General features: G+C 61.2%; 1 protein-coding gene across 1 annotated transcript in view; it reads left to right on the top strand.

Annotated features, from left to right (window-relative positions):
* The window catches only part of PRR35 (proline rich 35), a 38469-nt gene extending 22552 nt beyond the window's left edge, over window positions 1–15917 (top strand). Inside the window, exons 2-3 of the mRNA XM_068147379.1 lie at window positions 10941–12655; window positions 14969–15917. Of these exons, the coding sequence (XP_068003480.1) occupies window positions 11031–12655; window positions 14969–15917 (2574 nt within the window). The 5' untranslated portion in view covers window positions 10941–11030. The remainder of the gene's footprint in view (window positions 1–10940; window positions 12656–14968) is intronic.
* The last annotated feature ends 11876 nt before the right edge of the window (window positions 15918–27793 follow it).

Genomic DNA, 27793 nt, shown 5'->3' with positions numbered 1-27793 from the left:
TGCAGCCGCCGTGTGGGGTGAGGCTCAGGAGCCGCAGAGCTGCCGGTGCCCACCAGCCAGGCTCCCCTCCTCCTGCCGGGTGCCCGCTGCTTTCCCATGGCCAATTACCTTCCTCCAGCCTCCGATAAACGCTTTAAAAGCTCAAACCGCACCACCCCGGGCTACGAAAACGCGAAGGGCTCCGATCTCCGCTAATAGCCACCGGCCCCTGCGGCGGAGCCACGCAGGGAGGGCAGCGGCTTGCATCGATCCCCGCTGCCAGCCGCTCCCCCCCTGCGCCGGCCCCGGCCGCGCGTAAAACCCGACGGCAAGCAGCGGAACGGGGGAGTCCGGATGACGGCAGGGAGGGGATGGTTTGCGTGACAGCCCACAGCAAAGCCACCCTCTGCCTGCTCCCCTCTGCACCATCCTGGCCAGCACGGTCCCTGGGGATTTACAGATTGCCTTGGGTTGGAAGGGAGCCTCCAAGGGCATCTTGTACAACCCCCTGCCCAAGGCCACATCCAGTCTCAGCTTGAATGTCTCCAGGGATGGAGCTTCAAGCATCTCCCTGGGCAGCCTGTGCCAGTGTCTCCCCAGCCCCACTGTGCAGAGCTTCCTCCTGATGTCCAACCCAAACCTGCCCTGCTCCAGCTCCAAACCATTGCCCCTCGTCCTACCACCACAGCCCCTCCTGAACAGCCTCTCCCCAGCCTGCCTGCAGGTCCTCTTCAGATGGCAACTTCTGCCAACAAACAGCCATGCTGGGGCCAGTGGTGTGGTCTGCTGGGACCAGACTGGTGTGATGGCAGGCCCCAGGAGTGTGAGTGACCTGGGCAGCCCAGCAGGAAGCACCTGGGTTGATGCAGGTGCAGGGAAGGGTTGTGCCTGCAGCTGGTGCTGGGTGTGCATAGGACCACACATGCAGGGTAGGAGCAGCTCAGAACAGACCACAGGAGCCTGCAGCTGCAGGGTGAGGTGTGAGGCAGGAGGCTCAAACCGGCATCACTGAGTAGAGAACAACTTCAGCACCTTCCTTGAGCCTCTTCCTCCATGCCACCTTCTTATGGCCATCTGGCAGCAGCTGAGGGCAGCCAATTTCCATGGGAGCAGCTCCCTGGCAGCCTACACACGGCACTGGAGAACTCAGAGAAGAGGGGCAAGGGAGAGAGGACATCACTTTGGGAGGTGGGGTCTTTGCTCCAGATGGAAAAGCTCTTGGGGTTCAGCAGAAGGAGACAGGACAAGGTCAGAGGGGCAGAGCTTCTCCTGCAGGGACACTGCAGCAGAGCTGTCTCTGACCCAGGCTGCTGCCCTCAGCACTGTTTTGCCTCCCCCTCCCTGCATGGTGGGAGAGGATATGCTGACACGTTGGTGCAAGGGGTGCAGTGCTGGTCTGGAGTGGTACAGGAAGCCCACCAGACCCAGCCTCTTCCTCTCTGGACACAGCCAACACCTGCCTGGATGTGTTCCTGTGTGACCTGCTCTAGGTGCTCCTGCTCTGGCAGGGGGGTTGGACTGGATGAGCTTTTGAGGTCCCTTCCAGCCCCTAACACTCTGTGAGTCTGTGGAACAGCTCACACAGACCAGGAGGAGACTCAGGGAAGGGGAAGAGGTCTGGAAGGGTTTGGCCTTATGTCCAGCTTCAGCCTTGGGAAGGAGCCAGTGGAGCAGTGGTGTGATGGTGGGCAGGGACCACGGTTGCTGCTTCCTCCAGCCAAAGAATTTTGGGCATCTAATGAAACTTGTGGGGACTAACAAAGTTGGGAAGCTGAAGGGTGAAGCTGTGCATGGTGTGCTGGGACCTCCTTGATGTGGGATGCTTTGGGGGCTGAATGCTTCCAGAGCTTCAGCTTGACAGTGGGGAGGATCACCACCGTGTGCTGCAGGCAGCAGGACCCAGGCTGCTGCAGGGAGGTGCTGTAGCAGCTGAGGGGTGGCACACTGGGGTGCCACCAGAGGGGCTCACCACACATCCTGGGCATCTGCTTTTGGCTGTTAATGGAGACATGAGCTAGATGGAGTTCTGAGGTCACAGAATCATAGAACTGTTGAGGTTGGAAGAGGCCTTGGAACTCACCCAGTCCAAGCACTCACCCAGAGCTCATAACCACACCACGGCTGCTGAGCCACTGCCCCTGCCCCACCTCCCTCAGCACCACCTCCAGGAGGCTTTAAACACCCCCAGGGCTGGGGACTCCACCACCTTCCTTGGCAGCCTGGGAGAGGGCCTGAGAACCCTTGCTGGGAAGATGTTATTCCTCCTGTCCAACCTGAGCTTCCCCTGGCACAACCTGAGATGCTACAGCTCGTCTGCCCTGATGGTTGCACACAGTTCCCTGCATCCCTGTGTCCAGAGCTCAGGCTGGAGCTGAGCAACCTCCTCTAGTGTGAGGTGTCCTTGGCCAAGGCAGGGGGGTTGGAACTGGCTGAGCCTTGAGGTCCTTTCCAACGCTAACAACTCTATGATTGTGTGATATTCAGCACAGCAGAGCACTGGGGACTGCAGATCTCCTTCCTGGGCATCTCTCTCTCTCCTTCCTTCCCTTTGTCTCTCTCTCCTTCCTTCCTGGGCATCCTTCCCAGGCATCTCTCCCTCCTTCCTTCCCTGGCATCTCCCTCTCCTTCCTTCCTGGGCATCTCTCCCTCTCCTTCCTTCCCTGGCATCTCTCCCTCCTTCCTTCCTGGGCATCTCTCCCTCCTTCCTTCCCTGGCATCTCCCTCTCCTTCCTTCCTGGGCATCTCTCCCTCTCCTTCCTTCCCTGGCATCTCTCCCTCCTTCCTTCCTGGGCATCTCTCCCTCCTTCCTTCCCTGGCATCTCCCTCTCCTTCCTTCCTGGGCATCTCTCCCTCTCCTTCCTTCCCTGGCATCTCTCCCTCCTTCCTTCCTGGGCATCTCTCCCTCCTTCCTTCCCTGGCATCTCCCTCTCCTTCCTTCCTGGGCATCTCTCCCTCCTTCCTTCCTGGGCATCTCTCTCTCTCCTTCCTTCCCGGGCATCTCTCCCTCCTTCCTTCCTTCCCTTTGTCTCTCCCCCTTGTCTCCTTGCTGCCTGGCTGGCTCGGTCTGAGCGGTGCCCTCCCTTCGGCGGTGCCGGCGAGGGGAGCAGGGCTGCCGCAATTCCCAGGCACAGGTGCTGGGTCCCCGCCGTGCGCTGCCCCCAGGCACGGCCCCCACCGCCGCAGCTGCCAGCCCGCTGGAAGTAATGCGTTGTGGCAGGGAGAGGCTCAGCAGACCACGAAGATCTGCTGGTGCGGGAGCTGCTCAGCAACCAGGAGCCCAGCACCCGGCTCCCGGCTCCGCGGGGCCCCAGCCGGCTCCGGGGAGGCCTCTGCTGCGCTGGAGCCAGCCTGGGTCCCAGCCAGGCACTGCTCCACCTTCTCATTGGATCACAGAACTGTTTGGGGTGGAAGAGACCTCTCAGAGCAGCCAGTCCAACCAGCAACCCAACCCCACCATGGCCACCAAACCCTGGCCCCAGCTGCCATGGCCACAGGGTTCTGCAACCCCTCCAGCCATGGGGACTCCACCACCTCCCTGGGCAGCCTCTGCCAGGCCCTCACCACTCTCCCAGCAAAGACATTTGGCCTCCTCTCCAACCTAACCTTCCCCTGGCACAGTTTCAGGCCATTGCCTCTCCTTCTGTCCCCTGAGCCTAGGGAGCAGAGCCCAAGCCCCAGCTGGCTGCAGCCTCCTCTCAGGGAGCTGCAGAGAGCAAGGAGGTCTCCCTCAGCCTCCTCTTCTCCAGGCTCAACACCCCCAGCTCCCTCAGCTGCTCCTCCCCAGCCCTCTTCCCCAGACCCTTCCCCAGCTCTCTTGCCCTTCTCTGGCCCTGCTCCAGCTCCTCCATCTCCTTCCTGCAGTGAGGAGCCCAGAGCTGAGCCCAGCACTCAAGCTGTGGCCTCCCCAGTGCCCAGCCCAGAGGCACAATCTCTGCCCTGCTCCTGCTGCTGCTCCAGGCCAGGCTGCTGCTGCCCTTCTTGGCTGTCGGAGCACACTGCTGGTTCATCTTCAGAGGGCTGTCCACCAGCACCCCGAGGTCTTTTTTTTGCTGGGCAACTTTTCTCCTTCTTCTTCCTTGCTCTTGCCTCTTCTCCTCCCTTGCAGCACTAAGGAGGTGGCAGCAGCCAAGCTGCCTGTCCCCATGTGGGATGTCTCTTGCTGTCCTCTGCACTGCTGGGCACAGGAGGGGAATGAAGGGCTTTGGTTGGAGGAGGATCAGGTGTGCAGGAATGGAACAACCAGTTCTAGTCTCCCAGCAAAGATTTAATCTGCCTCTGGCATATAAACAGCAAATGTTTCTTCAGCTGACTTGGGAGATCATCACAGCAGGGCTGAGGTGCCTGGCTCCCTGCTGCAGGTTCCTTGCCCTCTGGCAGGGTGGGTGCAGGGGAAGATGGGGCAGGACCAGGGCACAGCCACCTCCAGGGTGCTGGGGACAGCCCAGGCTTGGTGCCTGGGGCCAGGCAGTGCTGCTTGGAGGGATCCCATCCTGCAGAGCTGCAGCTGGAGCCAGGCAGTGCTGCTTGGAGGGATCCCATCCTGCAGGGCTGCTGCTGGGGCCAGGCAGTGCTGCTTGGAGGGATCCCATCCTGAAGAGCTGCTGCTGGAGCCAGGCAGTGCTGCAGCTGGAGCCAGGCAGTGCTGCTTGGAGGGATCCCATCCTGCAGGGCTGCTGCTGGGGCCAGGCAGTGCTGCTTGGAGGGATCCCATCCTGCAGAGCTGCTCCTGGGACCAGGCAGAGCTGCTTGGAGGGATCCCATCCTGCAGAGCTGCTGCTGAGGCCAGGCAGTGCTGCAGCTGGAGCCAGGCAGTGCTGCTTGGAGGGATCCCATCCTGCAGGGCTGCTGCTGGGGCCAGGCAGTGCTGCTTGGAGGGATCCCATCCTGCAGAGCTGCTCCTGGGACCAGGCAGAGCTGCTTGGAGGGATCCCATCCTGCAGAGCTGCTGCTGAGGCCAGGCAGTGCTGCAGCTGGAGCCAGGCAGTGCTGCTTGGAGGGATCCCATCCTGCAGAGCTGCTCCTGGGACCAGGCAGAGCTGCTTGGAGGGATCCCATCCTGCAGAGCTGCTGCTGGGGCCAGGCAGTGCTGCTTGGAGGGATCCCATCCTGCAGAGCTGCTCCTGGGACCAGGCAGAGCTGCTTGGAGGGATCCCATCCTGCAGAGCTGTTGCTGCTGCATCCCTTGTGCTGCCCGCAGTGCCATGGTGGGTGGCAGAGCTCTGGCAGGCATGAGGCAGGCAGAGGGCTCAAGGACAAGAGTGTTCCTCTGGGCAGGTGGTCAGGCTGCTGCTTGTTGTGCCTGAGCATCCCTCCCTCTGAGTTGGGAGAAACCAGCCTTGGCTGCTGGAGGTCAGGTCTGCACCCCTGGAGCTCTTCTCAGACCCCTGGGGGACATGGGGTCATTGGAATCATGGAATCATAGAAGGAGAGGGGTTGGAAGGGACCTCTGGAGATCATCATCCAAACACCCCCCCTGCCAGAGCAGGGTCCCCCAGTGCAGGTCACACAGGAACACAATCCAGTCTCCACAGATGGAGACTCCACAACCTCTCTGGGCAGCCTGCTCCAGGCCTCCAGCAGCCTCACACCAGTCAACTTTCTCCTCCTGCTCAGCTGCAACCCCTTGGGTTCCAGTCTGTGCCCCTTGTGCTGTCCCTGGGCACCACTGAGCAGGGTCTGGCCCCTTCCTGACACAAGGGATTCTCCTCTGTGGTGACAAGCTTCAGGAAGAAAGTGGAAAGGGTCCTTGACAGGTGGCTCCCTGTGCCACCACACAGAAGCTCTGCCCATGCTCCCAGGGGCAGGTGCTGCCCCTTGGTGCTAGGGGAGCAGAGTGGGTGGCAGAGCATGGAGCACCCTGCAGCCCGACACAGCCTCCACCTCGGCATGGAGCTGGTGCTAGAACAGAACAGAACAGAGCAGAATTAACCAGGTTGGAAAAGACCTTTGAGATCACCAAGTCCAACCTATGACTCAACACCATCTATTCAACTAAACCTTGGCACCAAGGGCCTCATCCAGCCTCTTCCTAAACACCTCCAGGGATGGGGACTCCACCACCTCCCTGGGCAGCACATCCCAGTGGCCAATCTCTCTTTCTGTGAAAAACTTCCTCCTAACATCCAGCCTAAACCTCCCCTGACACAGCTTGAGACTCTGTCCTCTTGTTCTGCTGCTGTCCCCAGGGCCACCACTCCTGCAGGGCACACAGCTCTGCAGAGCAGTGACATGCACCCGGAGCAGGATGCTCAGGGAAGGGAGCAGGGGGCAGTGGGGCTCTTGGGGCAGCCACATGGGCTCACTGGAGGGACCTCTCTGCAGCCCAGGGAGGAGGGCAGCATCATGGAGGAGATCATGGAGCAGATCCTCCTGGAGGCACTACTGGCTCAGAAGAATAGTGAAGAGGTGATTGGGAACAGTCAGCATGGCTTCACCAGGGGCAAATCCTGTCTGACCAACATGGTGGCCTTCTCTGAGCAGGTGATGAAATTAATAGATGAGAGGAGAGCAGCTGATGTCCTTTCCCTGGAGCTGAGCACAGCCCTCGACACTATCCCGCACCACAGCCTGGTCTCCAGGCTGGTGACACATGGGTTTGATGGGTGACCACCAGATGGATAAGGAACTGGCTTGATGGCTGCACCCAAAGAGTGGCTGTCAATGGCTCCATGGCCCAGGGGAGGCCAGGGACAAGCAGAGTCCCTCAGGGATCAGTCCTGGGACCAGGCTTGTTCAACATCTCTGTGGGTGCCATGGACAGTGGCACTGAGTGCACCCTCAGCAGGTTTGCTGATGACACCAAGCTGTGTGGTGCAGCAGACAGGCTGGAGGGAAGGGATCCATCCAGAGGGAGCTGGACAGGCTGGAGGGAAGGGATCCATCCAGAGGGACCTGGGCAGGCTGGAGGGAAGGATCCATCCAGAGAGACCTGGGCAGGCTGGAGAGGTGGGCACAAGCCAACCTCAGGAGCTTCAACAAGACCAAGGGCAGGGTCCTGCAGCTGGCTGGAGGCAATCCCAGGCACAAATGCAGGCTGGGCAGGGACTGGCTGGAAAGCAGCCCTGAGGAGAGAGCCTTGGGGGTGCTGGGGGAGGAGAAGCTCACCAGGAGCTCTCAGTGTGCACTTGCAGCCCACAAAGCCAATCAGATCCTGGGCTGCAGCAGGAGAAGTGTGGCCAGCAGGGCAAGGGAGGTGATTCTCCCCCTCTGCTCAGCTCTGGGGAGACCCCACCTGGAGTCCTGCCTCCAGTTCTGGAGCCCCTAGCACAAGAGGGATCTGGAGGTGCTGGAAGGTGTCCAGAGAAGGGCCAGGAGGATGAGCAGAGGGCTGGAGCACCTCTCCTGTGAGGACAGACTGAAGGAGTTGGGGCTGTTCAGTCTGGAGAAGAGAAGGCTCCCAGGTGACCTCATTGTGGCCTTCCAGGATCTGAAGGGGGCTCCAGGAAGGCTGGGGAGGGACTGCTCAGGATCTCAGGCAGTGATAGGACTAGGGGGAATGGAATGAAGCTGGAGGTGGGGAGATTCAGGCTGGAGGGGAGGAGGAAGTTCTTCCCCATGAGAGTGGTGAAGCCCTGGAATGGGTTGTCCAGGGAGGTGGTTGGGGCCCTGTCCCTGGAGGTGTTTAAGGCCAGGCTGGATGAGGCTCTGGCCAGGCTGATCTAGTGTGGGGTGTCCCTGCCCATGGCAGGGGGGTTGGAACTAGATGATCCTTGTGGTCCCTTCCAACCCTGACAGATTCTATGATACTATGATACCTCTCTGCAGCCCAGGGAGGAGGGCAGCATCATGGGGCCCCACGGTGGCCCCTTCCTGGTGTGCTGCTGCCAGGTGAGCCCCTTCCTCCCCTGCCCATCCCACTCTGATCTCAGCTCTTGGGCCTTGCTGTGCCTGTCCATCCTGGGAGCTGCAGCTCTCACCCCCAGCCCCACGGAGAAGCCTCCCCCAGGCCATGTGCAAGAGGCTGGGGGCTGTGGGCTGGGCTGGACAGGGGCTGGGCTGGGCTGGTCCCACTGCAGGAGCTGGCAGCTCCTTGAAGCCACCACCTGGACCTGCCCCTGGGCAGCTCCTGGTCCTGGCTGCCCAAAGCCCCCATGCAGAGGGTTGTGCTCTTTCCCTTCCCATCCTCCACAGCTCATCTCCTGCTCCCCAAGAGCCAGGGAGCAGACTGTGTCCCTGCCTGGCTCCAGCCGCCACATCATGACAACCTGGAGGTGTTGCTGTCCACTGCTCCTCCCTGGGCTGTGCACCCCCACACCAGCCCAGCTGCAGGGGGCTCCCTGGGGACCTTCTGTGAGGGGCAAGAATTTGCTCCTTGACAAATGATCCCTCAGCCTTACAGATGAGCCCTCAAGCCTGCTGCCCTCCCAGGGCACCCAGGTTTTGTTCTGCTGGGGGAGAAGTCAGGAAGTGCCTCCTGGTGCCCAGGGGAGTGACAGAGGTGTGAGTGTTGGGTGCCCTGCCCTGCAGCAGTCACTGCCTGGCCACCTGTGAAGGACTCCAGTTTGGTGAGCATGGAGTCTGTATGCACCCAGCTCCTCCAGGAGGTGAGGGGTCGAGGTACTGTGCTCCCCTTGCCTGCTTTCTGGGACAGACAGGGGGACAGGCTGCTGTCCCCAGGGGAGCTGTGGTGGGAAGCAGCCAGTGTCAGGAGGCTGAGGGGATATTTGGATCTAGGGAAAGACACCTGGAAGTGGAGAGATGTGGTTTAGCCCAAACTGGGTCTCCTGGATGAATTACCCACCACCCTGGCACATCAGCCTCATGCCCCCAGGGAGGCAGGACCCCTCCAGCAGCATTGCCAGGGCAAGGGCAGCCAGTGCCCAGCCTCTGCCCAGCCTCTGCCCAGCCTCTGCCCAGCCTCTGCCCATTCAGCCTGTCCATAGATTCACAGAATGGGTTGGGTTGGGAGGGAGCTTCAAGACCACCCAGCTCCAAGCCCCTGCCATGGGCAGGGACCCCTCCCACCAGCACAGCTTGCTCAGGGCCTCATCCAGCCTGGTCCTCAACACCTCCAGGCAGGAGGCAGCCACAGCCTCCCTGGGCAGCCTGGGCCAGAGTCTCCCCAGCCTCACTGCCAAGAATTTCTTCCTCCTCTCCACTCTCAGTCTCCTCTCTCCCAGCTCAAAGCCATTGGCCCTGGGCCTGGCACTCCCAGCCCTTGGCCCAAGTCCCTCCCCAGCTCTCCTGGAGCCCTTCAGGCACTGGGAGGCTGCTCTGAGGTCTGCCTGGAGCCTTCTCTTCTGCAGGCTGCACAGCCCCAGCTCTCCCAGCCTGGCCCCATGGGAGGTTCTGCAGCCCTCTGAGCATCTTTGTGTCCTCCCTGCACTATGACTGCACATCCCTGGGGAGGGCTGCAGGTGCCTGCACTCAGCCCAGCTCTTCATCAGCTCTAGTGCACAAGCTTGGGAACATCTTGGTTGGCTCCAGCCCTGTGGCACCCCAGGAGCTGACAGGCAAGCTCACAGCTCCATGCCCAGCACAGCACTGGGGGCTGCTGCCAGGTTTTGCTTTGCTTCCCTGCCCTCAGCAGGGAAGTCAGCTCTGGGCTGGGGCTGGGGCTGCTCCAGGGAGGTTCTGGTTGCTTGAACACTTCAATGTCAGCTCGAGGTGGTTGAGCTCCAATGTCTTTCAGTGTCCTCCTTTTCCTCTGGGATTTGAGAGAAGAGGGTTAGCAACGGGAGCAGCCTGCAGGGGCACACCAGTGGGGGTTGGGCAAAAATTCCAGCCCTAGTCTGGGTTTAAATCTCAAGCACAGGAGCTCCAGACCAAGGTCCCAGCAGTCCTGCTCCCGGGGCCAGGAGGTGCTCACAGGTAGAGTCATGTGCAGTGACAGTGGTGCCCCTCAGGGCTCTGTGCTGGTTAATATCTGTCTCAGTGCCACAGGCAGTGAGATTGAGGCAGCAGCAGCAGGGTGCAGAGGGCACCAGGCTGAGTGGTGCTGTCCATACCCCAGAGGGACAGGAGGGCATCCAGAGGGACCTGGGCAGGCTGCAGAGGTGGTGCCCAGGGGAAGCTCCTGAGGCTCAACAAGAGCAAGGGCAGGTCCTGCACCTCCTCACTGGCAGCACAGGCTGGGGGAGGAGGGGAGAGAAAGCAGCCCTGAGGAGAAGGCCTTGGGGGTGCTGGAGGTGAGAAGCTGGCCAGGAGCAGGCAGTGGGAGATGCAGCACAGAAGGCCAAGGGCAGCCTGGGCTGCACCCAAAGCAGTGCTGCCAGCAGAGCCAGAGAGGAGATTCTGGCACTTTGCTCTGCTCTGGGCAGACCTCCCCTGCAGGGCTGGGTGCAGGGCTGGAGCCCTCAGCACAGGGAGGACCTGGAGCTGATGGAGAGGCTCCAGAGGAGGCCATGAGAATGCTCAGGGGGTTGGAGCAGCTCTGCTGTGGGGACAGGCTGAGGGAGCTGGGGTGTGCAGCCTGGAGAGGAGAAGGCTCCAGGGAGACCTCAGAGCAGCCTGCCAGGACCTGAAGGGGTTACAAGGATGGAGAGAGACTGCTCCCAAAGGCCTGCAGGGACAGTCCCGGGGCAATGGCTTCAGACTAGAGCAGAGCAGATTGAGCTTGGATGTGAGGAAGAAGTTCTTCACTGTGAGTGTCAGATCCAAGAGCTGAGGCTGGATGGATCCTTCAGCTTTGCCAGTGGCCCTCCTGAAACACTGCCCCAGGACTGGGAGAAGGGCTGGGCTGAGAAACTGCAGGCTCAGCATCCCTCTTACCAGGAGGCTGCTGGAACACTGGAACAGGTTGCCCAGGGAGGTGGCTGAGGCTCCATCCCTGGAGCCATTCAAGGTGAGGCTCAGCAGGACTCTGGGCAGCCTGATCTGGTCGGGGATGTCCCTGGTGACTGCAGAGGGGTTGGACTGGATGAGCTTTGGAGCTCCCTTCTGGCCTGGACCATTCTGTGATGGTCTCTGTCCCCGGGGAGCTGCAGGCTCAGCTCACCAGCTCCATGCTGTGCTTCTTCCAGGGCAGAGAGTGGCTCCTGGAGGAGGGTGGGAAGATTGCTGTGCCGTGCCCCTTCGTTCCCACAAGGAGCCAGCTCCAGGCCCCCACCACCATGTCCAAGGAGGATGTGGGCTGCAAGCTGACCTCGGTCTACAAGCACAAGGAGAGGAAGCCGAAAAAGCCTCACTACATCCCGAGGCCCTGGGGCAAGCCCTACAACTACAAATGCTTCCAGTGCCCCTTCACCTGCATGGAGAAGTCTCACCTCTACAACCACATGAAGTACAGCCTCTGCAAGAACTCCCTCTCCCTCCTGATCGAGTCAGACTGGCCCTACAAGAAGGGGAACCTGCTGCCCCCCGAGCTGCGGCTGCTGCAGGCCGGCGAGGGCGCGCGGCTGCGCGGGAGGCGCGACCAGCACGACGCCTGCGACTCCAGCAGCGCCATGGCAGGCCTGGCCAGGGCCAAGCAGCCCCCTGGCAGGGACGGCCAGGAGGACAAGCCCGGGCCGGGGGTGGAGATCCTGCCCGCCCAAGGGGCTGGAGATGAAGCTGCCCCGTTCCAAGATGAGGAGGAGGACGTCGCCGGCTTGTTGGGGGAGATGGACGCGGGGGAGAAGAAAGAGAAGAGCGACGAGGCAGGGTGCCAGGGTGACCCTGCTGAAGCAGAGCTCAACACTCTGGTCTTTGGTTTCAAGAACAAGAGGGACAAGCCTTGCAAGGAAGTGGAGCCTGACTTCATCATCACTGACGTCTTCTCCCTCAAGAACCACGTCATGAAAGGCAGGGAAGCAGCCTCCCCGGAGCTCGACGCCAAGCCAAAGCATTGCAGAGTGCCAAAGAAATGCCTGGCCAGCAGCGGGATCCTGATGGAGCAGTGGAAGCTGGTGGCAAATGGGCAAAGAAGGAGCACACCTGAGGTCTCCCCTCCGTGTACTGACAGCAACATCATCCCCTGCTACCCTCCTCCAGCCTACGGCGACTACCACGAACCTCAGGGCCTCAACCTCTCGCTCCTAGGTATTAACTACCCCTTGAACCCCAGCCTCTTCTCCTACCTGAGCCCCAGCATGGCCAACAGCACCACCACACACCCACACCTGGCTCAGCTGCCCTTCCTGGCCTCCACAGCCCAGCTGATGCACCCCCATGCCTCCCACTTCCAGCCCCTGCAGAGCCCTGAGCGCTCAGCCTTCCTTCCCCGCTTCTACTACCCCTTGCTCTTCGAGCACACCTTCGGCTCCCCTGAGAGCAAGATGTCCCCCAGCAAGCCAGAAACCCAGCAGCTGTTGGGCTCTGTCATGCCCACGCTGCCCCAAGCCAAACCTCCCAGTGAGCCTAGCAAGCCAGGGCTGCTGAAGGTCCCAGTGCTGAAGACAGGTTTTCCCTGGCCCAAAGGCGTCAGAGAGGAGCCGGCCTCCGAGCTCGGCCACCCTGCCATGGTGGGGCAAGAGGAAGAGGAGAAGTGGCTGTCCCAGGAGAAGGAGAGCAACCCAGCTTTGGGCCCCAACAGCCTAGGCAAAAGGCCAGCCAGTGACATCTACCAGCCCGTGGTGGGGCTGAAGGACGGAGCCTTTGCCCCTGGCAGCCTGCGGAAGACAGAGCTACCGGTGGTCACCTGCCTGGAGAGCAGCAGCAGCCCCCCAGGCAGCTCTCTGAAGAGGAAGCTGACAGCCAATGGGTTGGATCTGATAGGACCAGAAAGGCTTCTGCCTGGAAAGCTCAGCTACCAGAGCAGGTAAGGTGCCTGCTGTCTCTGCCTCTCCCTCACGTCTGCTTGACCCTAAGCATCAGCTTCATACCCCAAGGTACTACTGACCCCCCCCCTGCTCCCAGTGCCTCTCAACCATGAGGTGAGTCTCCAAGGGCTGAGCACGCTCCAGCTTGAGGGTCCATGCCAGTGCCCAGCAGGAACAGAGGACCTGAATGGCCTTCAGGCCTCATCTAAGCACCTGGGCTATGCCACCACTTGCTGTCCCCTGCTTTACAGAGAGGCAGCAGTGCTGTGGTGTGGCCCTGCGCTCTCCAGGCACCAGCAGATCTCCTGGTGGGTCCCCAGCCACCCCAGGGCTGCTGGAGCCTATTTTTAAACAGCCACATTTGCATTCCTTGGATTTGCCTTCTGGTTCCAAAGCCCAGAGGGAGGGTCAGGTTGCCAAACATTTCCTTTTACCTGGGGCTAGAAATGTGCACAGCTCCTTGGAAGGAAATTTCAGTCCCTCCCCTGCTTCTGCAAGTCCAGCTGTGGCTGCAGGACAAAAATGTCACTGAAAATCCCCCTGCTGTTGGGGCACCTGAAGGAGAAGCTCTCCATGGTTTGCTGTTGCCACCTGCTTCCAGGCTGGCTGGAGAGGTCCTCTGGAACTGAGCCTCCAGGACTGTGGGATTCACAGATTCATAGAATCATCACAAGGGTTGGGAGGGGCCTTAAAGGTCATGGAGTTCTAACCCCCCCTGCCTGGCCATGAGCAGGAACACCTCCCACCAGCCCAGGCTGCTCCAGGCCTCAGCCAACCTGACCTCGAACCCTTCCCAGGAGGGGGCATCCATGACCTCCTTGGGCAACCTGAGTGGTCATTTCCATCAACCTTCTCCTGTGCTTCAATGAGAAGAAAGAGAATCCAGGTTTGGCTGCCTGAGGTGGGGTCACTGATCACAGTATCATAGCATCAGTCAAGGTTGGAAGGGACCACAAGGATCATCTAGTTCCAGCCCCCTGCCATGGGCAGGGACACCCCACACTAGATCAGCCTGGCCAGAGCCTCATCCAGCCTGGCCTTAAACACCTCCAGGGACAGGGCCCCAACCACCTCCCTGGACGACCCATGCCAGGGCTTCACCACTCTCATGGGCAAGAACTTCCTCCTCACCTCCAGCCTGAATCTCCCCACCTCCAGCTTCATTCCATCCCCCCTAGTCCTATCACTGCCTGAGATCCTGAGCAGTCCCTCCCCAGCCTTCCTGGAGCCCCCTTCAGATCCTGGAAGGCCACAATGAGGTCACCTGGGAGCCTTCTCTTCTGCAGACTGAACAGCCCCAACTCCTTCAGTCTGTTCTCACAGGAGAGGTGCTCCAGCCCTCTGCTCATCCTCCTGGCCCTTCTCTGGACACCTTCCAGCACCTCCAGATCCCTCTTGTGCTAGGGGCTCCAGAACTGGAGGCAGGACTCCAGGTGGGGTCTCCCCAGAGCTGAGCAGAGGGGGAGAATCACCTCCCTTGCCCTGCTGGCCACACTTCTCCTGCTGCAGCCCAGGCTCTGGTTGGCTTTCTGGGCTGCAAGTGCACACTGAGAGCTCCTGGTGAGCTTCTCCTCCCCCAGCACCCCCAAGGCTCTCTCCTCAGGGCTGCTTTCCAGCCAGGCCCTGCCCAGCCTGGATTTGTGCCTGGGATTGCCTCGACCCAGCTGCAGGACCCTGCCCTTGGTCTTGTTGAAGCTCATGAGGTTGGCTTGTGCCCAGCTCTCCAGCCTGTCCAGGTCCCTCTGGATGGATCCCTTCCCTCCAGCTGTCTGCTGCACCACACAGCTTGGTGCCATCAGCAAACCTGCTGAGGCTGCACTCAGTGCCACTGTCCATGGCACCCACAGAGATGTTGAACAAGCCTGGTCCCAGGACTGATCCCTGAGGGACTCTGCTTGTCCCTGGCCTCCACTGGGACATGGAGCCATGGACAGCCACTCTTTGGGTGCAGCCATCAAGCCAGTTCCTTATCCATCTGGTGGTCACCCATCACACCCATGTGTCACCAGCCTGGAGCCCCGGCTGTGGTGCAGGACAGTGTTGAAGGCTTTGCTCAGGTCCAGTTATCAGCACCCCAGACTGGTCCTCTTCTTTGTTGGGGGGGGTCAGGAAACAGCCTGTGCCAGGCTCCATCCACCTCCTGGGAGATCAGTGCCAGGAGCAGGCCCAGCCAGGGCTCTGCCCTTCCTGGACAGGTCTGCCATTGGCAGCTGCCAGTGGAGGGACCCAGGCTGAATCCAGACATGTGCCCAAGGATTTTCTCTTTCCCTACTGATTGTATCCTACTGATTGTATCCACTTCTTCTCTGCAGTGGCTCAAGGACCAACCCTGGCCACATCCCCAAGGCCCTGGAGCACTGGCACACAGAGGTCCTCCCAGGCCAGCCCGAGGAACCCGAGAGGGGCAACGACTCCGATGCCCTTCCCCCTCTGGGTGCTGCCCTGGACCATGGCCTCTGCAAGCAGAGCAAAGCCCAAGAGACTTCTGCCGCCGTGGCAGACCCCGAGGCCACCACCCTGCTTATCGGGGATCTGTCCAAAACCTTAGAGGAGTATCAGGAGGTGGAGAAGAAACTGTCTGACCTGGCGAAGGAGGACACCCCCGGGCAAAAAGAGCTGAGGGACCAGCTGGTCAAAATCCGGAGGGAGCTCTACCACATCCACCAGGCGCTGGAGAAAGCCACCAGAGCCCACGAGGGACCCCTGGACCTCTCGGTCAAGAGATCCTCCGAAGGGCTGGAGAAGGTCCAGCAGGACAAGAAGGAGCCCTGCGGCGCCGGCCTGGGAAGCCAGAAGCTCCACGGCAAAGACCAAGGCGCCGCCGGCAGATGTGGGGCGGCAGCGGCGGGGGAGCCCGGGGCCGGGGCCGGGGAGGGGCTGCCCAGCTGCCTGCTGGAGGCCGAGAAGAAGAGCGTGGACCTGCTGGTCCGGATGAGCCGCTCCGAGAGCCTGCGCCCGGCCTCCTGCCAGGCACAGCTGGGCGCGGCGCTGCTCAAGGGCGAGGTGCTGCCGCTGGCCGTGCCCCCGGAGCTCCGGCACGCCATGGAGCCCTACTACAGCCGCACCACCAAGTGCGAGGCGGACTCCAGCGTCCTGCTGTGCTCCGACGGCCGCTCCAGCGCCGGCCAGGCGCCGCCGCTGCCGCTGGGCGCCGAGGAGGGTCCGCGGGGCTGCCGCTCCCTGCCGCGCTCCCTGCCCTGCAGCCTGCCCGGCGACCCCGACGGCGCCGGCGCCCACAGCCCCCTGCATGCAGACCCCTAAGCCCGAGCCCTCCTCGCTCCGGAGCTCCTGGCTCTCGCTGCTCTCACCTCATGCTTCCCCCTCCTCACTTCCCCCGCCGCTCCCCTCCCGCAGTTCCCCCACGGATGGAAGCTTAACCACTGCCCGCCCGGGGGCCACGTCGCGGGGGAGGGGGCCCGGTTAGCTCTCCCGGCTGGCTGCACAAGGTGTGAGCAACCAGACCCTGTCCTGCCCCCGTCCTTGGGGGGTGCTCCTGGGCTCTGCATGCTCCACAGCCTCAGGTCCCTGCTCCCGCAGCTGCCTTCCAAAAGGGAAGCACGAAGCTGTCAGCAGAAGGCTCACCCAGCCCTCTCCTCAGAGACACTCAGGGACTTCTGCCGCCCAGCTCCCACCAGCTGTGGACAGGAGAGGGGCCACTTAAAGGGTGTCTGCAAGGGCAAGCCTCAGCTTGGTGGTGCTCAAACAGGCTGTGGCTGTCGCCTCATGCAGAGCAAGGACACAGTGGCTTCTCCCCGCTGTGGCCTGAGGGTCACGGCAGGGAACTGGACTGACCCAGAGGCCAAGTGCTTGCTGCCCTGTGGAGACAACAGCTTCCTCCTCCCAGCCACAATGACAAGATGGCACAGGAGCTCCCCTTGCCACCTCTTCACACCTGGATCCTGAGCTCTCCTGCCACGTGTGGGAACTGCTGGGCTGTGCTGACTCGTTCCTGCCCCAGACGTCCTCCAAGTGTCTGGCTCCGTTACACTGAAAGGACTTCTCCCCCTCTGCCCTGATGGCCTCTCCCCATGCAGATGTGATGCATGTTCCTCACCTCCCAGGCCTGCAGAGTACAGCTCCCACGAGCTCCTGCCCACTAGTCCTAGCCCCCAACCTGATGACACGTGGGACAGCAAAACAGTGAGAAGATGCTGTCACAAACCCCCTGCTCAAGGGGCAAAGACCCTCAGAACAGCTGTGAAGGGACAAGGTTGGCCTGTTCCAAGCTGGAACAACACTGGGTGGCCACCCCTCAGCCAGAGCACTGGAGACCCAACCACTCAAGTCTGCTTCTTGTGCCCTCAAGGCCACCTTCTCCCCATGCTCTTGCCTCTGCTGGGCAGGCTGGTACCCACCCCAGGGCACTCACAGCTCCCTGTGCTCTGCCACCCTGCTGAGCAGCATCTGCTGTGGCTCAGGATGTCCCCATGCCTGGGCCAGGACTCCTTGCTGCTGTGGCATGTACAATGTGCTCTGCTCAGCTTGGGAAAGCCAGGCCAGCTTTCCTCTCCCATCCACCCTCCCTGGGCAGGAGCTTAGGCCCCCAGATAGTCAATTTTGGCCCTATTTCATCCTTTTAGGACCCAATCTCCCTCTTGTTAGCACTCAGGGCCTCCGCTGATCTGACCTGAGAGCTTGTTCACTGCAAGGAGGGGAGCTGGGGTGGGGGCCAGGAGGGCAGGGCAAAGACAACAACGAGCAAAGCCACTAACAGGGGACCTAGACAGCACAGCAAGGGAGCTTTGGATGCTGGCTCTTCTCTGGGCACAACGTGGACAACCCTGCTGTGGGACCTGGGATTCCCAAGGACTTTGCTGGACACAGGCAGGAGGAAGAGTTGACCCTTCTCAGGTGTCTGTCTCTGAACAAAGCTCAAGGGAGGGGAGTACTTCTCACTGCAGGACCTTGCTCAGGGCACTGAGGCCTGTGGAGTCACTGGTCTCCTCTGTGTGGAGGAAGGTGTGCAGTGGGGTGGGGAGGGGCATTCAGAAGGAGAGGAGCTCCAGCTCACCACCATTGCCCTGTTGAGCCAGCTCCAGATCTTCCTGATGGGCCACCTCCTGCTGCTTCCCAGCACGGCCTTGGCCCCATGAGGTCAAATTGAAGGTCCTGAGACCCCCATCAGAACAGACTCCAGAGCCTGGGTGCAGGATCCTCAGTGCCAGAGCCCAGGAGAGATGGTGCTGAGCCATTCCAGCTGAGTGGGGACGGAGCTGTCACCTTTGGATGTCGTAGCACCGGAGATGTTGCCATAGCCCCCAGCACACAGCAGGCTGCCCACACCGAGCACCTTGCTCACATCACCCACTCCCCACAGCCCACCAGTCTCTCCCCAGCTCCTCCTGGCACCCTGTGCCCTCTGGCACCCCCCCTCCCTTCCCAGCTCCCTGTCTCACCCAGCCCTGGCAGCCACTGCTCCCCACGCTAGCAGCTCCTCACTCCCGTATCTCAGGGCTCCCTACTGTCCCCCACAGCAGCTTCTCTGTGCATCTTTCACAGCAGGACCCTCACCTGGCACACAGCAGAGCACCCCCAGGCACAGCCAAGAGCCTGGAGCTCCATTTCCCCGTGACATCCCTCCCTGCCCACCCAGCCTTTGCCTCCCCTGAGGAACGAGATCTGTAGATCCTTCCACCCATCCACCTCCACCTGCCCCCAGCCCCGAGTGGTTTGCTCAGCAGAACTTGGCCACCTTGGAGGCCCAAGACAGCAGCTGGGTAGCTGAGCTGTGTGACCTGGGCTTCAGCAGGAGCTCCATGCCCAGCAGGCAGTGCTGCCTTTCACCCCTTCCTAGCTGAGCTGTTGCCTGCACACAAGTCACCTCTCCCTCCCCAGCCCCCGACGCCATCCGGCCACCCCCGGCTGGGCTGCTGCCCCGCTCTGTGGTGCTCCCTGCGTGGAGCTGGTGCCGCCAGCCCCCCTCAGCAGGTCACCCACGGTGCCCCCTCCCCTCTGCAGACAGCCGTGGGGGGAGGCAGGAGGTGGGGGCCCATCACACAGTGTTTGTTGTTCACAGTTTGACGAATGTACAAAACAAAAACCAAACCATTAAAGGGGAAACCTCAGAGCAGGAGTTGCTGATGTCCACTTTGTTCTCCTCCCCTCGGAGCCCTGCCTGCTCTGGCTGGATCCTGCAGCAGCTCCATGCTGTGGCTCTGCACCACGGAGCTCCACGCTCTCAGGGTCAGCCCTCAGCAGGATCTGGGCAGGGGTGGATGGTGGCTGCATGTGGTCAGAGTCTATCACAGTCTCACAGTCTCACCAAGGTTGGAAGAGACCTCAAGGATCATCGAGTCCAAGCTGTCACCACAGACCTCATGACTAGACCATGGCTCCAAGTGCCACATCCAATCCCCTCTGGAACACCTCCAGGGATGGGGACTCCACCACTTCCCTGGGCAGCACATCCCAATGGCCAACAACTCTCTTGGGGAAGAACTTTCTCCTCACCTCCAGCCTGAACCTCCCCTGGCACAGCTTGAGATTGTGTCCTCTTGTTCTGCTGCTGGCTGCCTGGGGGAAGAGCTCAACCCCCACCTGGCTACAACCTCCCTTCAGGGAGTTGTAGAGGGCAATGAGGTCTCCCCTGAGCCTCCTCTTCTCCAGGCTAAGCAACCCCAGCTCCCTCAGCCTCTCCTCACAGGGCTGTGCCCCAGACCCCTCCCCAGCTTTGTTGTCCTTCTCTGGACACCTTCAAGTCTCTCAATGTCCTTCTTGACCTGAGGAGCCCAGAGCTGGACACAGGACTCAAGGGGTGGCCTGAGCAGTGCTGAGCACAGGGCACAAGGACTTCCCTGCTCCTGCTGGCCACACTCTTCCTGCTGCAGGCCAGGATGCCCTTGGCCTTCTTGGCCCCCTGGGCACACTGCTGGCTCATGTTTAGGCAACTCATGTTTAGGTGTACATGGGTGGGGGCTGGAATTATAGAATCACAGAAGGGGCTGGGTTGGAAAAGACCTTCAAGGTCATCCAGTGTGACCCTTCTCTAACTCCACCAAGGCTGGGGCTGAGCCATGGTCCTCAGCACCACAGCTCTGCCTCCTGGAATCACCTCCAGGGATGGGGATTCAGCCACCTCCCTGGGCAGCCTGGGCCAGGCTTTCAGAACCCTTTCAGGGAAGAAGTTTCTTCTCATCTCCAACCTAGACCTCTCCTGGTGCAGCTTGAGGCCATTGCCTCTTGTCCTGCCCCTTGTTCCTTGGGAGCAGAGCCCAAGCCCCAGCTGGCTGCAGAGCTGCAGAGAGCAATGAGGTCTCCCTCAGCCTCCTCTTCTCCAGGCTCCACACCCCCAGCTCCCTCAGCTGCTCCCCCCCCCCCAGCCCTCTTCTCCAGACCCTTCCCCAGCTCTCTTGCCCTTCTCTGGCCCTGCTCCAGCCCCTCAGTAGTCCCCTGCCTGTGAGCCACCTGGGTGGGACCTCCAGGAGGTGACTGAGCTGGTGGTCCCAATGCCAGCTGAAAAGCTGCAAGCATTTCCTTCTGCAGTGAAGGCAGGGGTGGGAATTGAACTCCCAGGGGTGGCTTATCCAGTCTGCAATCTGCACCCCCAGGGCCCCCAGCCCACTCCAGCACGGGGCCCATTACACAGCTATTTGGTCACCCTAAAGGCATCTGATAGGGAGCCATTACCTGCCCTTCACAGCAGGCCCACCTGATAGCCATCTTGCTTGGTCATGGTTGATCAAAGTCCCCCTTCTTGCAGGTCCCCTCCACTTCCCTGCCAAGACAAACCCAACCCCAATGGGCAGCTGGAGGACGCAGCCAAGCCCTCCCCTGCCCTCCTCCCAGAGCTGGGGGGTGGGGTGGGGTGGGGGAGGGAAGGGGGGACATGGGGTCACAGCAGGTCCCCAGAACAGCTCAGAGCCCAGCAGCTCTCCTGGTCAATGGAGCCTGCACAGCTTTTATGGGTTTCTAACCCCAGGTGGGTACAGCTGCTCCTGCTCAAGTATTCCTCCTCCTGCGGGTTCCAGGGCCCAGGGACTGGGAGGAGGGGGAAGTTTCCTAATAAGCAAAGCCTCAGGGGAGGCTTATCTCAGGCAAGGCAGTGGCAGGAACCAGAGTTCAATGTGCCTTGGAAAAGGAGGAGGCTGCTGCTCTCCCCTTCCCATCTGCACAAGGACGTGGCCCCAGGGAAGCTGAGAGCAGAGGACACCCAGGGTGAGCTTGCTGCATCCCCAACCAGTTTTCCAGCCCTGCTGGCACGGCTGTGAACTCCACCTAGAAGCACTGAGGAGGTCAGCAGCAATGAGAGACAGCACAGGGGCAACCCAGGCACCTCAGGACACAGGGAGGGGGGCACAGGGTGTGGGGAAGGGTGGCAGGAGGTCGTGACAGGCTGCTCCTTGGGGTGGGAACATCCCACAGGCCCTGGGAGGATGCCATGTCCCCTGATTGCCCTTGCCTGGTGGCAAATCTGGGGGAAGGATCCTGTGCTGGAATAGGGCAGTCACTGTAGGGGCATGCTCCATGGGCATGGAGGGTGGCAGGGGCTGTGCTGGGCATCACCTCCTCAGGCTGGCAAGAGAAACCATGGTCCAAGGCATGGAGGGAGCTGCAGACACAGCTGGGTCTGCATAGCCATCTTTCCTGGGCATGCTTGGCCAAAGTCACCCTTCTGACACCAGCTCCCCACCTTCCTGCCTGGCCAAGCCCAGTCCCAATCAACAACTGGAGGAGCCAGCCAGATCCAGGGGGTCTGCACTCACAGGTGGGGGAGACCCAACCCCATGCTCAGGAGAAGGTGCTGGCACTCACTGGCAAGGTGCTTGCTGTGGCACCAAGATGACAGAATCACAGCAGCATGGAATGGGTTGGGTTGGGAAAGCCCTCCCTGAGCAGCCAGGCCAGCACCAACCCAACCCCAACATGGCCACCAAACCCTGGCCCCAAGGGCCATGGCCACAGGGTTCTGCAACCCCACCAGGCATGGGGACTCCACCACCTCCCTGGGCAGCCTCTGCCAGTCCTGGAATCCTGGAATGCTTTAGTTTGGAAGAGACCTTCAAGATCACCCAGCTCCAACCCCAGCCATGGGCAGGGACCCCTCCCACCAGCACAGCTTGCTCAGGGCCTCATCCAGCCTGGTCCTCAACACCTCCAAGCAGGAGGCAGCCACAGCCTCCCTGGGCAGCCTGTGCCGGAGTCTCCCCAGCCTCACTGCAAAGAATTTCTTCCTCCTCTGCACTCTCAGTCTCCTCTCTCCCAGCTCAAAGCCATTGGCCCTGGGCCTGGCACTCCCAGCCCTTGGCCCAAGTCCCTCCCCAGCTCTCCTGGAGCCCTTCAGGTACTGGGAGGCTGCTCTGAGGTCTGCCTGGAGCCTTCTCTTCTCCAGGCTGCACAGCCCCAACTCTCCCTGCCTGTCCCCCTCCTGACCACTCTGGCACCAAAGACATTTTGCCTTCTCTCCAACCTAAGCCTCCCCTGGCACAGTTTCAGGCCATTGCCTCTCCTTCTCTCCCCTGAGCCTAGGGAGCAGAGCCCAAGCCCCAGCTGGCTGCAGCCTCCTCTCAGGGAGCTGCAGAGAGCAAGGAGGTCTCCCTCAGCCTCCTCTGCTCCAGGCTCAACCCCCCAGCTCCCAGGGCACATCAGGGCAGGTCAACCCTTTGCACACAGCATTGGCAGCTGGCTGGGGGACATCCGAGTGAGCTGGGAGCAGGAGAATCCGGAGGCTGAAACGGGAGGGGGGGGGTGGCAAGTGCTGAGGTGCCCTGCCTGCTGTGCCCTGCCTGTGCCAGGCCAGTGCACCCCAGAGCCCAGCTGGGGCAGGGCTGGGGAGCTGGGCACTCACTCGTAGCGGTGGGCTCCCAGGTGGAACCAGCTGGGGACGAGAAGTGGTTCCTGCCCAGCACAACCAGTTCTCTCTTACCCCAACGCGGGCAGGCCAGAGCTGGGAGCAGTGGAAAGTTACCAAAGGTGGACTTAAAGAAGGGCCAAGGTCAGCCAGGAGATTTCTGAGCAGACCTGTGAGGTGGCAAAGACAACCTGGAGCAAGATCTCCCTGTGTCAGGAAGGAGGGAGGGAAGGAACTGGCACAGCAGCCCCAGCAGCAGCACTGAGGGCACTGCTCTGGAACTGTGAGCCAAGGGCAGGTGGAGATGCCAGGCTGGGAGGACTCTGGAGATTCATAGCTTCAGAGGATGCTTTGTGCTAGAAGGGAGCTTCAAGATCATCCAGTTCCAACCCCCTGCCATGGGCAGGGACACCCTCCCACCAGCACAGCTTGCTCAAGGCCTCATCCAGCCTGGAGGACAAAAGGCAAATTGGCCCCAAAGGCTTCCCACCATGCCAGGGAGCCTGCCCCAGCCACCTTCCTCTCCCCACCCAGGGAAATGCATCCAAGGCTTTCCTTCTGCCAGGTGACTGCTCACTGTGGGGAGTTTCAGGGAGGTGGTGGAGTCCCCATCCCTGGAGGTGTTGGGCTCTGCTCCCTAGGCTCAGGGGAGAGAAGGAGAGGCAATGGCCTGAAACTGTGCCAGGGGAGGCTTAGGTTGGAGAGGAGGCCAAATGTCTTTGGTGGCAGAGTGGTCAGGGCCTGGCAGAGGCTGCCCAGGGAGGTGGTGGAGTCCCCATGGCTGGAGGGGTTGCAGAACCCTGTGGCCATGGCAGCTGGGGCCAGGGTTTGGTGGCCATGGTGGGGCTGGGTTGCTGGTTGGACTGGATGCTCTGGGAGGGCTTTTCCAACCCAAACCCTTCTATGATCCTATGACCTCAAGTAAGGAGTGATGGAGTTCTCAGATGCTCCAAGCAGAGTGTCCTGGAAGCTACAGCAGTGCCAGGGGCAACACTGTTCTCTTGGTCTCTTCTTCAGTCCTCTTCTCAGCCTTGTCCCTGCCTTTGCTTGGCAGCATCAGCACGCTGGGAGCAGTCAGGGGAGGATGCTGAACTCCCCCCAAGGCAGAGTTGTCACCCCCCAGGGCTGGTGGCACAGCAGGGAACAGCACAGATGTGCTGCTGCCTGGCAGGGCACTGACCTGCAAGGGCACTGCAGCTGCCTGCCTGGGACACCACCTCCTCTCACCCAGACTGCAGCTCCTCTGCAGGACCCACATGTCCTACTCAGCCTCCTGGGGTCCTCTCTGCAGGGGGAAGAGAAGCAGAGCTCAGGCAGCCCAGAAGGCATCTCCCCACACGGGGAGAATGGAATGGTAGGGGTTGGAAGGGAGCAGTCCAACCTCCCTGGGCACCCAGGGCAGGGCACCCAGGATCTTCTGCTCCTAGATGTCTGTGGCAACACCACTGCTGCTCCACATTGCTCTCACCATCACCACCTCCCAGCCACCTCTCTGTGCCCTGCTGACTGTCCCCTGATCTGCCAGCACACTGCTGCAGTTTTCAGTCCACCATGGACACCTGAAGCCACAGCAGCCATGGACGCTGCTAGCCCTGGGGGAGCAGCAGCTTTAAGCTTGGTCCTAGAGGTCCCTTCCAACCAAAACCATTCTGTGATTCCATGACTCTGTGACTGCAGCTCCAGACTTGCAGTCCAGGGTTTCATCCTGCACCTCCCTGCCCCCTGTGGTGTGCAGCAAGCGTGGAGCTGCAGCTCTCCCACCTCCTGCAGCATGGAGCTGCAGCTCTCCCACCTCCTGCAGCATGGAGAGCAGATATCCCACCTCCATCTCCTGCAGCATGGAGAGCAGCTCTCCCATCTCTGCAGCATGGAGAGCAGACATCCCATCTCCATCTCCTGCAGCATGGAGCTGCAGCTCTCCCATCTCCTGCAGCATGGAGAGCAGATATCCTATCTCCTGCAGCATGGAGAGCAGATATCCCACCTCCATCTCCTGCAGCATGGAGAGCAGCTCTCCCATCTCCTGCAGCATGGAGAGCAGATATCCTATCTCCTGCAGCATGGAGAGCAGATATCCCATCTCCATCTCCTGCAGCATGGAGCTGCAGCTCTCCCACCTCCTGCAGCATGGAGAGCAGATATCCCACCTCCATCTCCTTCAGCATGGAGCTGCAGCTCTACCATCTCCTGCAGCATGGAGAGCAGATATCCCATCTCCACCTCCTTCAGCATGGAGCTGCAGCTCTCCCACCCCATCCCATCCCATCCCACCCCACCTCATCCCACCCCACCTCACCCCATCCCATCCCATCCCATCCACCTCATCCCATCCCATCCCACCCCACCCCATCCCATCCCATCCCATCCCATCCATCTCATCCCATCCCATCCCACCTCATCCCATCCCACCTCATCCCATCCCACCTCATCCCATCCCATCCCACCCCACCCCACCTCACCCCACTCCATCCCATCCCATCCCACCCCATCCCACCCCACCCCATCCCACCCCTTCCATCCCATCCCATCCCATCCCACCCCACCCCACCCCACCCTATCCCACCCCACCCCACTCCACCCCATCCCATCCCATCCATCTCATCCTATCCCATCCCATCCCATCCCATCCCACCCCACCCCATCCATCTGCTCAGCATGGAGCAGCAGCATTCCCATCCCCTCTCCTCAGCTCTAAAGAGCAAAAGCAGAGCAAGCAGCCGAACCTCTCCGCTGCGCTGCCCCCGCCCCCGGCCGTCTCCTCCTGCAGTCGGAGGTTTCCGCGGCCGCTGCCGGATGCCCCCGCAGGGATCGGCTCCCTGAGCGTTTGCCCACGGCACATCTGCTCTGGCTTTGGAGGCGGATCAAAGGCCCACAGAGGGAAGCACTCAGGGTTTAAGTGCTTTAGAAGAGCTGGGGCAGGGAGAGCAGCGCTCTGGCTCAGCAGGGCTGATGCTCCCTGAAGGCAGCCGAGTGGAGCAGGGAGAGGGCTTCCCTCAGGCACCGAAGGCTCAGGCTGGGTGAGATCCTGGCTGCTGGTGTTTGATCCGCTCCTGCCTTCCCTGCCTGCTCTCCTGCCTGGAGGGTCCATGCAAGAGGGGTCACGATTGCAGGCACTGAGGCAGTGATGGAGGTTTTGAGTAGTGCTGAGGCACCAGGGCTGGGTGCTCCCCACTGCTGCACCCTTGGGGACTGGGGGAAGATCATGGAATCACAGAAGTGTTTGGGTTGGAAGGGACCTCCAAGCACATCCAGTCCAACATTAACCCAACACCACCATGGCCACCAAACCCTGGCCCCAGCTGCCATGGCCACAGGGTTCTGCAACCCCTCCAGGCATGGGGACTCCACCACCTCCCTGGGCAGCCTCTGCCAGACCCTGACCACTCTGCCACCAAAGACATTTGGCCTCTTCTCCAGCCTAACCCTCCCCTGGCACAGTTTCAGGCCATTGCCTCCCCTTCTGTCACCTGGTGCTAGGGACCAACCACACTTTCTGCCTACATCCTAAAACTGGGGAGGAGATAGCAGTGGGTGGGAAGGGTTTGGCCTCCTACAGCCCCAGGTCCAGGAAGATGCTGTGGGGGCTGTGGCTTTGCAGTGACCTCTGCCTGGGCTGGGGGAGCCAGGGCTGCCCACACACCATACCTGGCAAGGAAGGTTCTGCTGGGGCTCCAGGCACCTTCTACCTTGCAAGCACCTTTCCACCTTCCCTCTCAACCCTTCAACACTGGTGACAGGAGAGGCCACCCATGTCCAAGTGGAGACCAGTGATGAGTGGAGTTCCTCAGGGATCAGTACTGGGACCAGGCTTGCTCAACATCTTTGTTGGTGACATGGACAGTGGCATTGAGTGCACCCTCAGCAGGTATGATGATGACACCAAGCTGTGTGGTGCAGCTGACAGCTGGAGGAAAGGGATCCATCCAGAGGGACCTGGAGAGGCTGGAGGGAAGGGATCCATCCAGAGGGACCTGGAGGGGCTGGAGGGAAGGGATCCATCCAGAGGGACCTGGAGAGGCTGGAGGGAAGGATCCCTCCAGAGGGACCTGGAGGGGCTGGAGGGAAGGGATCCATCCAGAGGGACCTGGAGGGGCTGGAGGGAAGGGATCCATCCAGAGGGACCTGGGCAGGCTGGAGGGAAGGATCCCTCCAGAGGGACCTGGGCAGGCTGGAGGGAAGGATCCATGCAGAGGGACCTGGGCAGGCTGGAGGGAAGGATCCATGCAGAGGGACCTGGGCAGGCTGCAGAGCTGGGCCCAGGACAACCTCAGGAGGTTCAACAAGACCAAGGGCAAGGTCCTGCAGCTGGGGCAGGGCAATCCCAAGCACTGATAGAGGCTGGGCAGGGACTGGCTGGAGAGCAGCCCTGAAGGAAAGGCCTTGGGGGTGCTGGGGGAGGAGAAGCTCAGCAGGAGCCAGCAGTGAGCACTGGCAGCCCAGAGAGCCAAGCAGAGCCTGGGCTGCAGCAAGAGAAGTGTGGCCAGCAGGGCCAGGGAGGGGATTCTGCCCCTCTGCTCCACTCTGCTGAGACCACAGCTGCAGCTCTGGGGCCAGCTCTGGAGCCTCTGTGCCAGGAAGGGTCTGGAGGGGCTGGAAGGTGTCCAGAGCAGGGCCAGGAGGAGGAGCAGAGGGCTGGAGCTGCTCTGCTGTGAGCACAGCCTGAGAGAGTTGGGGTTGTGCAGGCTGGAGAGGAGAAGGCTCCCAGGAGACCTCCTTGTGGCCTTCCAGGATCTGCAGGGGGCTCCAGGAAAGCTGGGGAGGGACTTTGGAGGGGGTCAGGGAGGGATAGGACTGGGGGGGATGGAGCAGAGCTAGAAGTGGGGAGATTGAGATTGGCTGTGAGGAAGAAGTTGTTGGCCAGGAGGGTGGTGAGAGCCTGGCCCAGGTTGCCCAGGGAGGTGGTGGAAGCCTCCTGCCTGGAGGTGTTTGCAGCCAGGCTGGAGGTGGCTGTGAGCAACCTGCTGTGGTGTGAGGTGTCCCTGGCCATGGCAGGGGGGTTGGGACTGGCTGAGCCTTGAGCTCCCTTCCAGCCCTGCCAGCTCTGTGGTTCTATGACTCCGTGTCCTCTGACCCTCTGCCCATCCATGGGTGTGTGCCCTGGACTGGGGAATCTTCTCAAGGGATGGGTCTGGGTTTTTTTTCCCACAAGCCTGTCACCAGGCAGCAATGACATCAGTGTGTCCCATGGGATCTCCTTCTGCTTCCCCACACTCCTCCCCAGTGCCAGGCAGGTGCTGTGCCTTTCTCCCTGGGCATGGGGACTGGCACCGACTCACACCTTCCTTCTGGACCCTCAAGCAAGAGCTGCTGCCCCTGGGCCAGGGGAGGGAAAGCTGCCAGGGGAGGAGTT

Source organism: Melanerpes formicivorus, unplaced genomic scaffold (genome assembly GCF_026170545.1).
Source record: "Melanerpes formicivorus ecotype bairdi unplaced genomic scaffold, bMelFor1.0.p_v2 SCAF_14, whole genome shotgun sequence".
Taxonomy (NCBI): Eukaryota; Metazoa; Chordata; class Aves; order Piciformes; family Picidae; genus Melanerpes; species Melanerpes formicivorus.
This window is presented reverse-complemented; position numbering and strand designations above follow the sequence as displayed.